General features: G+C 38.6%; 2 protein-coding genes across 12 annotated transcripts in view; one reads left to right on the plus strand and one right to left on the minus strand.

Annotated features, from left to right (window-relative positions):
• On the plus strand, positions 1-2,529 carry si:dkey-52l18.4 (uncharacterized protein LOC560708 homolog). The gene is made up of 5 exons (XM_020644610.3): positions 1-300; positions 1,158-1,499; positions 1,725-1,967; positions 2,074-2,102; positions 2,234-2,529. Exons 1-5 carry the CDS (start codon positions 234-236, stop codon positions 2,345-2,347), a joined length of 795 nt encoding a protein of 264 aa, XP_020500266.1. The 5' UTR covers positions 1-233; the 3' UTR covers positions 2,348-2,529.
• Positions 2,530-2,635: 106 nt separating this feature from the next.
• The window catches only part of rap1gap2a (RAP1 GTPase activating protein 2a), a 73,279-nt gene continuing 62,369 nt past the window's right edge, over positions 2,636-13,545 (minus strand). For 10 of the 11 annotated variants that reach the window (XM_020644557.3, XM_020644556.3, XM_065960033.1 and 7 more), the window contains 16 exons: positions 12,787-12,865; positions 11,560-11,613; positions 10,842-10,925; positions 10,647-10,747; positions 10,033-10,162; positions 9,448-9,603; positions 9,285-9,356; positions 8,405-8,491; positions 8,128-8,268; positions 6,980-7,129; positions 6,700-6,812; positions 6,465-6,563; positions 6,170-6,290; positions 5,066-5,168; positions 4,896-4,969; positions 2,636-4,700 (listed from right to left, as the gene is read on the minus strand). In XM_020644557.3, coding sequence (XP_020500213.1) covers positions 4,692-4,700; positions 4,896-4,969; positions 5,066-5,168; positions 6,170-6,290; positions 6,465-6,563; positions 6,700-6,812; positions 6,980-7,129; positions 8,128-8,268; positions 8,405-8,491; positions 9,285-9,356; positions 9,448-9,603; positions 10,033-10,162; positions 10,647-10,747; positions 10,842-10,925; positions 11,560-11,613; positions 12,787-12,865 — 1,573 coding nt within the window. In that variant the 3' untranslated portion in view covers positions 2,636-4,691. The remainder of the gene's footprint in view (positions 4,701-4,895; positions 4,970-5,065; positions 5,169-6,169; positions 6,291-6,464; positions 6,564-6,699; positions 6,813-6,979; positions 7,130-8,127; positions 8,269-8,404; positions 8,492-9,284; positions 9,357-9,447; positions 9,604-10,032; positions 10,163-10,646; positions 10,748-10,841; positions 10,926-11,559; positions 11,614-12,786; positions 12,866-13,545) is intronic. The other variant, XM_020644558.3, reaches the window with a different exon arrangement.

A 13,545-nucleotide genomic window follows, 5' to 3' on the forward strand; every position in this document is an offset into this window, starting at 1 on the left:
GTTTTAGTGGGTCACTTCCTTCCTTCAGTTCTATTGTGAAAAAAGAGCAGGATAATGGAAAGCCTGTAGATGATCCAGAACAGGAAAAGAAAGTAAGAGAAAGGAGAACTAAATAGATTCCTAAGAAAGAGAAACAAGCAGTTCAGAACAAGTTAAGTCAAGTCAAGTAATGAAGCCTTCCTGACATGCCGTATACTTAGTCTATACAGAGGAGGAAAAACCTTCGATGAATCATGACCAACACAAAATTACATTCTTATCTTCTCAGTACCATCAGTTGTCTCTGCCTTCTTCAGTCTGGTAAGTAACATGTTTAAAATCTGAGTTCTCAGTCAAACAAGAAAAATATCTTTCAACTTTTAATTCACTTTTGTTGCAGTAGATAAATGAACGTTATTCTGTAAGGTGTTTCATTAAGATGACATTCTTTTTTGGTAAGTCTCAATTAAAAAATAATCTATTTCTGAATGTGTTAATTGTAAGTCAGATACTGTCGGGAAAAAAACAACAACTGTTAAACATTTAGGTTCTAGTAAAAAAACCTTTACTCGCACCTAATTATGCAGGTTTTTACTTGCACCTAATTATGCAGGTAACTGAAGAAATCCCACCAAATGATACTGCAGTAAAATCAATTCAACACTTGAAGACTTTCACAGTTTGTTGGAGATAGTTGGTATTTGTCATAATAACTTAATTGTAATCCTTCCTAACACTAATATTTTCAGACTTTCTTCCTCACACACTGTACTACTACTTATAGTTACTCATATTTATTTATTTATAAATAAACTTACTCAGATTTTTGCACACTGGATACTTTTGCACACTTAAGGTTAATTACATTTGTAGGATATATTTTATTTATAACTCCCAAGTTTTAGTCTAGTTTTGAAAAAATTACTGATCTTAGTGTCTTTTAATGATATTTCTAAATGATATCTGTTATTTTTTGTTTGTTTGGTGTCTTGACTGTGATTTCAGTTGCTGCTGTGACAATGTAATTTCCTGCAAAGGATTAATAAAGTACCTACATAGCTACCTACTGTCTTGCTGTATGAAACATGTCAAAAGTCGGGATATGAAAACAGACTTCATTGCATTTATATATACACATTAGCTTCTTTTATTTGCTAAAGGACACTTTCTTTTCCCAGGTCTCTGTGAAGAGTGCAGCAAGACTGTCCTGGCGAGACGTTTGACACTTCATGTAACTGCAGGGGACAGTTTGTCTTTGTCCTGCGTGGTCAAGCACTGTGGAGACACATGGACGGGGGACTGGATGTGGAGAAATTCAACAGAAGAAAATACTGATTACATGATTAAGGAAAGTGTGAGGCATGGCTTAAGCAGCGCGACGCTCTCAGCCAATGAAACACGACTAACTTTGTATATTGTCAGGGTCGACCAATCAAATGAAGGTTCATATGGATGTAAAGTTAAATGGGTCGAAGGTGAAACTGCTCAGGGGCATTGGACTTATGTGAACATTACTGCAGGTATGCATAATGATACATATTTTGATAATTGGTGCCATGTGCAAATGAATGGGTGTGTAAGCATGTCAGTGTACTTCATGTTGTATTATTTATATCAAAGAAAAAGAACTGCAGAGCTGCAATAACCACGGTAACAAACAATATACAATAACAAGAGGGTCATTTGATTTCCAGTTTTGAGGCAGACATGTATAAATGCTTAACTTATTCTGTCTCCTCCCTCAGCTCTCCCATTGCAGAGGAGTGTATCGCACAGAGTTTTTGTCTGTGCTGGAGCGTCTTTTTGTCTTCCCATCATTCTGGGATTGGCACGTTTTATGAGTTCACAAGTCAAGCCTCAGCCAGTTCCAGCACATGATGACTTATACAGAAATCAACCACACCCGACTCCGCACCTTCCAACACCATGTCTGCCAACCCTGAAACATAAACCAGTAAATCAGAAATGTAGCTCCTCATCTCAGAGAGGTAAACTATTAAGAACTTGTTTTCTGTTCTACTGGTAAAAGTTATTTAAGCATTGTCAAAACTACTGTCTATAACTAAATTGTTTTTTTTGTTTTGCATATTACAGCACCCCCAAAGCCCCAGAGGAACACTGAGGTGATGGAACTTTGTATTTTACAGCAAGATGCTCTTTGTGCATATATGCGCATAACATTATTTGGTGCAGTTCAGGCATAAACCCTTGTACTCATTTGTTTTCTTTATTTAATGTTTTTACAATGTTACAGGTGGTGTATGCAGATATTTCCCAGGGAGCACTGAGTCAACATGGAGCCACCAGAGAGCCTCCCCAGTCAACTGTGTACTCATCCCTCAAATTTCAGACTGTTGTCAAAACATAATAGAGGTGCAAAGTTGTCAGCTGCAGATCAGTTATCTATTCATTTCAACTTGATTATGAATGTCTTAATGTAACCTTTAAAATAGATTGATGGGACCTGGGAGCGTCTTTTTTCTCTATCATGAGTGTGTGATCTGATCGTCCTTTTTTTTTTTTTGACGAATAAAAAAGTCTTAAATCCTTCTTCATGCATCAAATGTGACTAACAGCATGTGGAGCAGCTGAACCACCCTGAAGGTGTTGCAAAAAAAAAGGTTATTTGAAATTTAAAACAGGATGACAAATGATAGACACAAAATACAACATTTTATTTTAGAATAAATTCTCAATGGCACAGGACATAACATATACAAGAAAAAATACATTTACCTGTTTTGACATCATTTAAATTAATATATATATCCTTTAATTATTTCACTGTTTTAATAAGTTCACTTCGCAATTACATTTTTACATGACATCAATGCAAAAGACTCAAAACAAATTGAATAAATAAAGCATATGAACAGAGAAAACGCTGCAAGAATTTCAGGCAATACCTGCAACAAACCTAATATATCTGAAGATCCTGCCTTTGTATCATAGCTGCATGCTTCCCTTTCTGAAGGTGTAAGCACCAGTCTATACTAACAGAGCACACATATGCTTACAGTCCAGTCAATGTACTTCTCACCTCTCTGAACAGCTTGTTGAATATTTTAAAGATGCCTGTATTATAAAGCAGAGTATTTGTTGTTGTTGGACTCACCCTTTAAACCCTCAGGGATTTCACACTCTTGTTCACCCTACTCTTTCCAACAGCTGTAAGAGTACATCAACATTCTGACAAAAAACCTACAGGCTTGGCTGTTTGGTCGCATAGAAAACACATTAGTGTGTCTTTAAGCTTTTTCTTGAGTAGCTTCTACTTTGTGCTGCTAGTTCTAGTTTGTGCAGCTGCAGTCTAATGTTATGGAGTAGTCGAGAACTGGAGCTAACCTATTGTCCTGCTGTGCTTTTATGCAATTGGCTTTGCAAAATACATTTAAAAAATAAATTAAAAAGTTTTTTTTTCAAACCAAAGACTGTAAATAAAAAAAAAACGATCAAAGTTCACATTCAAAGAGTTGATTCTGAAGGTGATACAAAGATTAACTTAACCTAAAGCACTGTTTTTCAAGTCATCATCTTGAGCTCGCTGGGACACTTCAGACCCTGGAGAAGTTCCTGTTTAGAAGTTTTCCTGTTTTAACTGGATATGAAAGCATACAAAGTTTCTATGGAAGTTATCAGAAGGTGAGTGCATGAAGTCTATTCTTAGCATATGTGGGGGTTTATCTGCTACTAACAACTGTGCTGTAACCGGATCCAGTAGATTCTTAACCTCTCACATAATGACAGGGACAGACAGACGGACAGGCCGAGCCATCAGTGGTGAAACAGGCTTTGCAAGATTGTAAGGCGCAGCTTTGGCTAAATTAAGCTTATGGCAAATGGAGTTGGCAGTGTACCCAACTCCTCCCTAAATAAAGACATTTCCACTGCCCAAGCACTTGAGTTCAGTAATATGAAGTAACCCTTAAATACACAGAGATCATGTTATTGTATCAAGTGAATTGCAGCAATGTTTGGATTAAAGTGCAGCAGACACAATGCAGCAGCTAGCAAAGTTTACAAAAATATCTCCAAAATAAGAGGTTCCTTTAATGGGCATTTTATAAGCAAAGAACAAACTCAGATCCTGACAGAGTCAACTAAGACTCCCAGTGGTGTCTTCAAAATGTTGCTACTGTATGTCACATATCTGGGCATTTGTCATGTGCACACTTCTTTCCCCTAAAGAGAAACTGTGGCCAAATGTATCATCAAGTTTTAAAGGCAAAAGGGATTATCCTGATGTCTAACTATTCTTAAAGATGTCTTTTCCTCTGACCATTCAGCAGTCACCTAACAGTTCAGCCATAGTCTCATGTTAGCATTCTTTGAGACCATTACTGTTATAAACTTGAGAAAGAGCTTAGGCAGAGTCTAGCTTGGCCCACCATGCTAGGACTTTGTACAGTGAACAGAATGACTGAGATACAGCTACATGTAATGAGACAAAGTCTGGGCTACCTTTTGTACCCAAAGGAAGGTTCAAAATAAAGCCACATTTCAGCTGCTTTTTCTCACTATACACTCACAGTATTGTCAGTTAGTCTACATAGGGTAGGAACTCTTACACTTGGTAATCTTTTCATATTATCCTTGGCTTGAGGAAGCAGTCTGGTTGGCGTGGTTGGTGTGGTATTGTATTTGCAGCTCCATCAATCAGCCTGTGCAGCCACTTTGAGGCGAAAGTCTCTTTTTTTTCCAAATCCACAAAACTACTCAGACTAAAAGAGACAGAAAATAACAAAAGAGACCAGAGGAGTAAAGGTGAGACTTGTTCTTATTTTGTCTTACCTGCTACACTAATTGTAATAATTTAAAATGTAAATCCTTGAAAGGTCCAAATGTTTGCAGCAAGAAAACATCTTTATTGGAACATTTATCAAAACATGCAAACCAGAGGGCATTACAGTACTCACAGCTGTGGATGAGTGGCTCATTTTGTCGAATCTGAACTTCAAGTTTGACCTTGGTGAAGTCTTACTTCTCCCATCTGCTCAATACCGAAACATGATGGAATGAAATGAAATGATTATTAAAGAACACATATTTACAGTATGGTCTGAATACTCTCTGAGGGACTATGTACCTGTTGGACTAGGACACATAATTACAGGGGTACCTGGTACCTGGCAGTCAACACTGAGGGCAGGACTAAAGGCATATGAGGACCCTATGGACTGATGGCTGGCCTATGGGACAGAGGGAGCAGACATTATTATATTGTAGTTGCAGAGGGCATTGACACTGAGGAGGTTCAGAGAATCAAGGATGTGATGTAAGCCCTTAATGTCTGAATGTACTGTATGCACAACCAGAGTTCAACTCAAAGGATGCTTAGGGAGCCATCCTAACCTTTGCTTTAATAAAGGTTAAACCACATTCTTTTATGGCAAAAAACTATTTACCAGTTACAAGGACATATTCCATTTTGAAAAGCTTAAGCCAGCAGTTTAAAAAAAAGTAAAAAAAATAAAATAAAATAAAAAAATCCCCACCACTATCTCTAAAACTTGCTTATTAGCGTGTTTGTTCAGAAGTGTCAAAGCCATAAACACTTGCAGTTTGACCGAAGGCAGTCTTGGAATATTTGCTGAAAACCTCTGGGAGGCTTTTCATCTATATGTATTCCAGGACACAACCATTAAAGAAACACTGCTTTTTGTGTATGCTGCAGCTGCTCCATAGAACTATCCAAACGGATGCTCCTATGGGGCAGCTGTGGATCAGTGGTGATTGGGGAGTCCCCAGCTCCTGCATTCACATGTTGAAGTCCTCGGGCAAGGCTCCAAATTGCTCCTGTTGCTGCATCAGTGAAATGTGTATGAATGGATACGTTTATACTAAATGCAGGAAGTCAACACTCTCTATAAAGAAGTTCTTGGTAGTTACATTTTCATCCATCAAACTTTTGATAAAACTAACAACCACACACTCTAGTGTAGTGTAGGACTCTAGTTTCTAGTTGTGTTCTCTCCTACCATTTACCTTAAGTATTTTTAGAGGACACGCTTGCGGCAGTGTAAGCAGTGGATAAGGTGGGAGAAAATGTTGTGACTTTTTTGGACATTTTATATATACAGTATATCATATATATCATTGACATCATATATATATATATATATATATATATATATATATATATATATATATATATATATATAAAATAAGAGTCGACTGGTGCTGTACTCACTGACTCGGTCTCTTCTAGAGTTTCTGTTTCTCCTGTGGCGCTGCTGAAGCTGCTGGTGCTGGATGAAGAACGAGAGATGTTTGGCCTGCCACCACTGGACTCTTTCAGCTTAACAAATGGCCTGTTGAAAAGACAAAAACAGAGATGAAGAGAAAAATGACATGCTTCACCACAGCCTCAGAAGAACAACCAGGATACGAGTGTGGCTTTGTAATCGACATTTGTATCCACAATGATTGTCTTTTATTAACACATCTGTAATGATCTGTCAGACTTACAGTAATAGGAGTGTTACCTCTCTTTGTTGGGGCAGATCTCAGGTGAACTGGGATTGGATGATGTCTCTGACCTCACTTCTTGAGTTGGCAGGAAGACATCTGAAGTCTTTTGGTCACTGCAGACAAAAGAACACATTTGAAACAAAGCCAACACGATGACTTCCTGAACTTCTGTCGCCTGTTTGAATGGACACCAAATTTGTATTGTTAGTGTCCATGATTTGACATCATTATTATAATTATACCACCCACCCTCGTGTGTGTTTGTCTGACGGGCTGTCTGTGCTGGAGTGGAGGCGAGGAAAGAGGCCTGAGCGCCGTTTCACTGGACTCTTCAGAGGAGACTTGGCTGACAAAACAGGAGGCTGCAGATCACAGATTAGAGATGAGGTTTCTCCTTTTTCACAGTAACTATAGCTAAAACTATAATTTTACATTTCCCCCAGAATGCCATAGCTCACTGGGCATAATAGCTTTTGTCTGTATTGTATAATATATAGCACACAGGTGTCAGTAATCCCCATGAACTCACAGTGAAGGTGCTCTTTGTGCATTCAATGCTGCTCTGCGGCAGCCCTCCTCCACTCACGCTGGCCGGGACCCCGACCCCTACCCCTGGGCTGCGGTGGCGGTGGGACCCAACCATGGTTTCCATGGAGTGGCTCCTAACACGCATGGCTCTCTGGATGGAGGAGAAACAAAGGAATGAGTGGATGAGGCAGAGGATCACAGAGAAAAGGAAATGATGCAGATGGGTGGAGTAATAACAGAATAATTAAATAATAATGAAAATGTAAACAAGGGGTGAAAACTAAAAGTGTTTTTTGTTGCTTTAAATGGCTTCATGAGTTAACATTCAGTTTCATAGACAATCCAACCACCAGAGGTTGCAGTTTTTCAGAAAATAACCACAAACTGTATAATCCTAATCCTTATTCTTCTTCCTTTATACTCATGTGTTGCATTATAACAATATGTGTGTGACACGTTCTGATCTGTAATGTAATGTTATTTTTTAAATGTTTGACCCTTTAATTCTAAGATTGATTGCAGAGAAAAGAATGGAGCTGTTTTTGAAAATATAAACACAAACAAGATCATATTAAAAATGTTTATTAATTATGTTTTTGATTTTATGTTGAATTTCACAGCAACGCACACAGGTAATATGCAGTGACTGCCAGGACAACAATGACAACAGCGCCCCCTTGGATTGCTTGCAGAAAGAGCAAAGTAGCTGTGTACAATGCCTGTGAAGAGCAAGAGAGCCAATTGGTTACATTAGTTCCACATTCCTCTCACACAGAGACACACACACAAGGAAATATTGCTCTAATAAAATAAATAAGGCATCAGCTGTGGGCAAAAGAGTGCAAAGAGAAAGTGAGAGAGAAAGAAAAAACTGAGTAGTAAGTTTGAGTAAATGAAGGAGAATAATCAAGATCCACAAAGATATGCGCCTACCCATACCCAAACACGGGTGAAGGCTAGATATAAGGGCATAAGTGAGTGTAGAGAAAAGCAGCAATTACACATTAGTTTAGCAATTTAAGTCATCCTGGAGGCTTGTGATATTTAGTTAACCTACAGCTTGAAAACTCTCACTCCTGTTGTATCTGATGGTGATTAAATAAAAATCAAAGGAGCGGACATTTGACTAATGTCTCTTTTCATGATCACCTTGAAGGACTCCAGCAGACCTCCATGGCCCCCATTCTCCAACTTTTCCTCCTCTCCCGCCTGGCCCAGACCCAGGGCCGACTGGCTCTGTCTGTGGAGTTCATCGTGTAGGTTGTCCAGCAGCGCAGCTCGTGTTCGCCCCTGGAATTATTTTTACAAATGAAGAGCATTAGTGAGCGAGCACTTTGCTAGTGATGATAGCGCTGATTATTAACTGAAATTGTAATTTAAGATTCGCTGCAGTGTTTCTGAGTGTTGTTGTGCAAATGTGTTTCACCTCCAGTTTGGCAAATTTATCGGATTTGTAGCAAGCGTTTTCAGCATTGATCAGCTTGGTCAGGAGGAAGTTTCTAAATTCAGGACCCTGGAGAGAGAGGGGGCGAGAAGAGGGGTCTAAAATCAGAGAGGTATGGATGGGGCAACAATGTGATAAGAAAACGGTGACCTTTATTTGCACTATAAAGATTACATTATTGAAGTGCATTAAGTGTTGCATTCCATTTAAAACCTTTCAGCCGTGTCACACAGGTGAATTTGTTCGATTATTTGTCTCAACACAACAAGCCCTGTAACAAGTGTTGTATGTCCCTATGACACTGTAGACTAGCTGCAGTACTTTGTAGATTTACATTTTTCTCTTTCTAAACATTTAATATTACTTGGTCAAAAACAGTTTCTAACACCTCCCACACATGGCAGCAGCAGCTCAATCTGTAGAGACTCGGGTTGGGAACTTGAGGGTCGTTCAAGTCCCATTACAGACCAAAGTGTAAATTAGCTCTGGTAGCTGGGGTGGTGCCAGTTCACTTCTCAAGTACCTGAGTGCACTGCACCATTAGGACTGCTGCAGCCCCCTCAACATTACATCTCTTCATCAATGCATGTCCATAGATTCTGTTTGTGCAGGATGTGTGTATGTCTAAGTACCTAAGTGTGTAAAACCTGATTGCCCTTCTGGGATAAAAAAATAAAAAATAAAGATATAAAATGAAAAATAAAAACATCTTGAATGGCTGGCCCTGGATTTAAAAAAACTTGCATTGTAAAAAATAATCAGCAGATTTCCTGTACATTTAATAGACGAGTTTAGTATTTGTAAATCACAGACCCAAGTCTATTAAATGATTTCTCCTATTAATCTTAACTGTGTCTCTCACCTTCCTAAAGACAGCTGGGTTGGGTAGTGGGGGTCCAAAAGGAGGTACATCCTCTCTTGCTGCAGCAGACACCTGTTGACATAGAATATAGTCACACATCAGTAGTGTCTCTGATTGGACATATACAGTGTCGTTCATTTGATCACACAGGCCCTCTTTGTACCTTGTATGTTGTGTTTTCTGTGCAGGGGTTCTCAACCTGTACCAGCACATAAGCATGAAGAAAATTGGAGGCAATCATGTCTGGAACGAATGGTGTGGGCTCTTCCTGAAAGACCGCTGCCACGATGTCGTTCCCTATGTGCCTTTTTCTCTGGAGCTAAGTGAAGCAGAAGAGATGAGATTGATATGTTTGTTCTGGGGTTGTGGCTTTCTACTTCAGAGGGCCTTTGAAACAAGGACATATTAAATAGCTTTTCTGTGTCACATAGAGGAGTGGTTCTCAATTGGTGGGATGTGGAGCCACTTCAGGTGGGTTGCAAAGATGTGGATGAAAAAAAAAAATGTGTCAAAAAGTAAATGAAGTGCTTTTTAAACGATGAATGAATCTGTGTTCCTGTAAACCAAACTGGACCTAATAAATCTGATTTGGTAAAACATATCTGAAATTTGAGTCTCGTTGTTTGATGAAGGATTAGGTGGTGGATCCTAGGCTAGACTAGTTGAGAACCACTTACATAGATCATTAAGTCCTGTAGTGGTTTCAAATCAAATACTGTTATTTGAAACAACAATGCCGTTACTGTACCTGCTGGACATCTCCCTCAGTGAAAGGTAGCTTGGTTGACACATGGAACATAATCTCTCTCCGTCTGAAGACAGTGTAGACAGATTCAGAGCCTGTCTGTCCGTGAGAAACATCCAATCCACCTCGAAACCTGTCAGAGTATCAAAGCACATGTATCATGTTGTATTTCTCAAGCTTTCAGAAATAAGATAAGATTGTTATGTTATTCATTGTCCATCAAATGTTGTGTTCAACAAGCAAAATAAATACTCAGTCAATCATTTTCTGAATTGTGCCAATTTTTAACAAGTGTTATCTGGAGACGCTTTATAAAAGAGAATATGGGATTAAATGCAGGAAGGATTCAGTCTGTACTGTATATAAAGCTGTAAAAATTTGTCCACATTGGACATTATTTAATTTCTTCCTCTTACGCCGAGGAGTTAATCTTCATTCCATGCTGAAAGTGAAACAGCAGGTCACATTGCATCATGGTAAAAGTCATTAATCCTTTCAGTTTCTTACTGCACTTAAGTAGCATCCTTAATTTGTCTCTTGTGGACCATTTTTCCGTTCCCTATGTAGAGCAGATTTGCAGAATCTCTTAGTCACTGGTCTTTTAGTCCTGAACTAACCCTTTAAAGTCCTGCAGTTCAATGTTGTCACCCAGAGAGCCGAGAAACTCCTTAAAGGCCGGCGTCTCCTCATTGTTCCCAAACAACTCTTCCTCTGATGTCTGAAAGGAAGAAACACATGATGAGTATCGGACAGAAAACATGGTAAAACAAACCAGATGTACTACAATAACTGAAATGAACATAATCACTCACCTGTCCAAATTTCTGGTAGATGACTCCGAACTTGAAGGTGTTGTTGACCTCGTGTTCATCATAAGCTACTATCAGCTGGGATCCCTGCACATGAACAAAAACAAGAACTTCTAACTTACTCCGCCTGAAACATGCTTGTTCTTCTTTCTGTGTTAATTGTTTTTTCCTGCATGTTCTAGGACAGGTTTTTTTTTTAGGCCCATGTTACATAAGTCAACACACTGTAAGTCCTTAAGCGAGGGCGGGGATCCTGCAGACTGAGACACAGATGGTTTATTTTTCCTTTCCTGCGGCACAGGCTGGAAGCATTCTCCATAACACTCCTACACAGGGCTCACAGGGGGAGATGCAGGTCTGTCACAGCCTTTTAGAAAATTGTTACCCTCTTTTATCATTCATTATTTATTAATGTGTACTTACTGGAAAGGGCAGATGTTAGAGAGGTAGAGGGCTTATGCATATAATGTGTTATGTTGTGTACTGTACTGGTTTGGGGGTTGGGTGGATGGGGATGGAAAGTAATAAGGTTGTTTATAAATACCTCAGGCCTAAAGGGCAGGCTATATTTATTGGACATGGATGAGTAGAACATTAACAAAGTTACTGATGAAGGTTAAAGTTGTGTGTCCATGTTAATGAATGTAACACTGTCAACTCGTAATACCCCTTCAACTAGTGGCAGAAGCAGACCAAAAGAACAGGTGGAAAATGAACTTACTCTTGGGTACAGTACTGGGTTGAACTTCAGCCCTGTGGCATCATCACAAAGAAGCTGAAAGGAAATTAAGCTCACATTATTCATTCTGCGTCATATGGGAGAAATTGCATAGCAAGAGATCAGATCACTGCTATCCTATTCACAGCTAGGTTACCTAGTACACTATGGATTCAAAAACCATGTTTAAATCTCAATACAAGAAAACAGTTTGCATGTTTTTCTCCCAACAGCCAGCAGAGGGCCGACAACCACACGTACTGGTAAATGGAGAGAGACCAACTTCAGTATATTGATGTGTTTGGTTCTTATATTCAAGGAACACATTAAAACAAGTTCTGATGCAATAAAGTTCAACCTGGCAAACCTCATAAAATACCTTTTATTGTGGTGGCTTAGATTGGAGAATGCTGAATAACCCTAACCCTAACCCTGTGACTCGTCCGTATCAAAAATTAAATTCAAAGTCCAGATATATTTGTTGATTTATTAAACTAAAGAGTTAAAAATAATTCTAAACAAAAGACAAAACAATGTTCATAGTTACGATGATGACGATGAGGATAACGATGACGGTCAACAGAAAATATTCAAACCCACTTTGTCTAGCCTCCCACCACACAAATGCACAGGTAAAAACAAGGTAAAGCCACGCCAACTGCAAATTAGCAAAATTGATATCAAAACCATAAAAGGAAAAAAATATAACCCATAATCAACAGAGGTAAACATACATAGACCTTCTCTCACTTTCCAGTCTGTGTTATTTTCTCTAATAACATTGTTTTAGAACAGTTAGCCAGCTACAACCATCAAATCTCTCATTAAGAAGGCAGCCAAAATATGTGACCTCAAACCGTAGCATTTCCGTGCTATAGGTTTTTGTAGGTACCTCCTTTAGGACAATGGATGACATTAAGTTTGTTCCTTTTCTCTAGATCGATGCTTGTTTGTACTTACTCCTTGATATATGTCGCTTTTGTGGCTTTGGACAAAATCGTCAGCTAAATTAATTGTAAGAAATGTAATTCAAGCATGTTTGATTAATGTGCATTGAATTAATTCAATAGATTCTTTCCATTAATTCTGCAAATAAATAAATAATTAGATGTGAAGCTGCATAAAAGATACCCTCCCTCTCCAACTTACTCTGCAGTTAGGAATAGTAGATGGTTGTAAATTCAGGAAAATGCCTTTTTTACACCTTGTGCACTTGCATCTGTATCTTACCTTGGCAATCTGGGGGACACTGGGCAGCTGGCTGATGCCTGCCAAAGAGATCCTGTCATGGACTGTTTTGATCCTTGACCTGCAAATGAACAAGAGAAGGGGTTCTGCCAGTAAGATTCTGTCAATGAGACTTTTAACTTTTGATTTTAAGAGACCAATTACTATTTATGCAATAAGGTGAAGTAGGGAAATTGTCAACAGAGACATAACATAGGTTTGCAAAAATGAATGTGTGATATTTACAATATTATATATGGCATCATCACTGTCTGCTGTGAAAGATTATGATTTGCAGTCAACTGGCTACTGTGCCTATATTTGGCAGCACTACTCTATTGTTTTCTCGCCTTCAGGTGAGAATGTCACCAATTGTGATAATTGGATTGTCTTTCTGATTCTTTGAGCAGTTCATGTTCCCAATAGTATGAATCCATGTCCATGAGTAAAAATATGAGGTTTATAACTAAATATTTAAGAAGCTGTCAATGTTAGTAACAATGGATGTGGTTTGTGCACACTTAAGGAATGGATCCACTAATAATGGATAGCATGTTTTAATACCATCATGAATTGCACATTTTTTGAAAGTGCACTTAGTGGTGTGCAAGGGACCTAGGCTGTTAAGAGCAGATCTGGGACAGTTTTGTAAATATCACTTATTATAGTTGGTTCTGTTTAGGTTAAGAAGAGGAAACATTGCTGTAGTACAAGGTTCATAGTACTACTGCTAAAACTGATTTGAAACATTGATGCTGATGA

Source organism: Labrus bergylta, chromosome 11, assembly GCF_963930695.1.
Source record: "Labrus bergylta chromosome 11, fLabBer1.1, whole genome shotgun sequence".
Lineage (NCBI taxonomy): Eukaryota > Metazoa > Chordata > Actinopteri > Labriformes > Labridae > Labrus > Labrus bergylta.

Bases quoted from the DNA above. Each gene is read 5' to 3' on its own strand.
- si:dkey-52l18.4 (XM_020644610.3), top strand. From the start codon at position 234: ATGACCAACACAAAATTACATTCTTATCTTCTCAGTACCATCAGTTGT. The intron at 1,968-2,073 runs GTAAACTATTAA...TGCATATTACAG, and splicing joins TAGCTCCTCATCTCAGAGAG to CACCCCCAAAGCCCCAGAGG. The intron at 2,103-2,233 runs GTGATGGAACTT...ACAATGTTACAG, and splicing joins AGCCCCAGAGGAACACTGAG to GTGGTGTATGCAGATATTTC.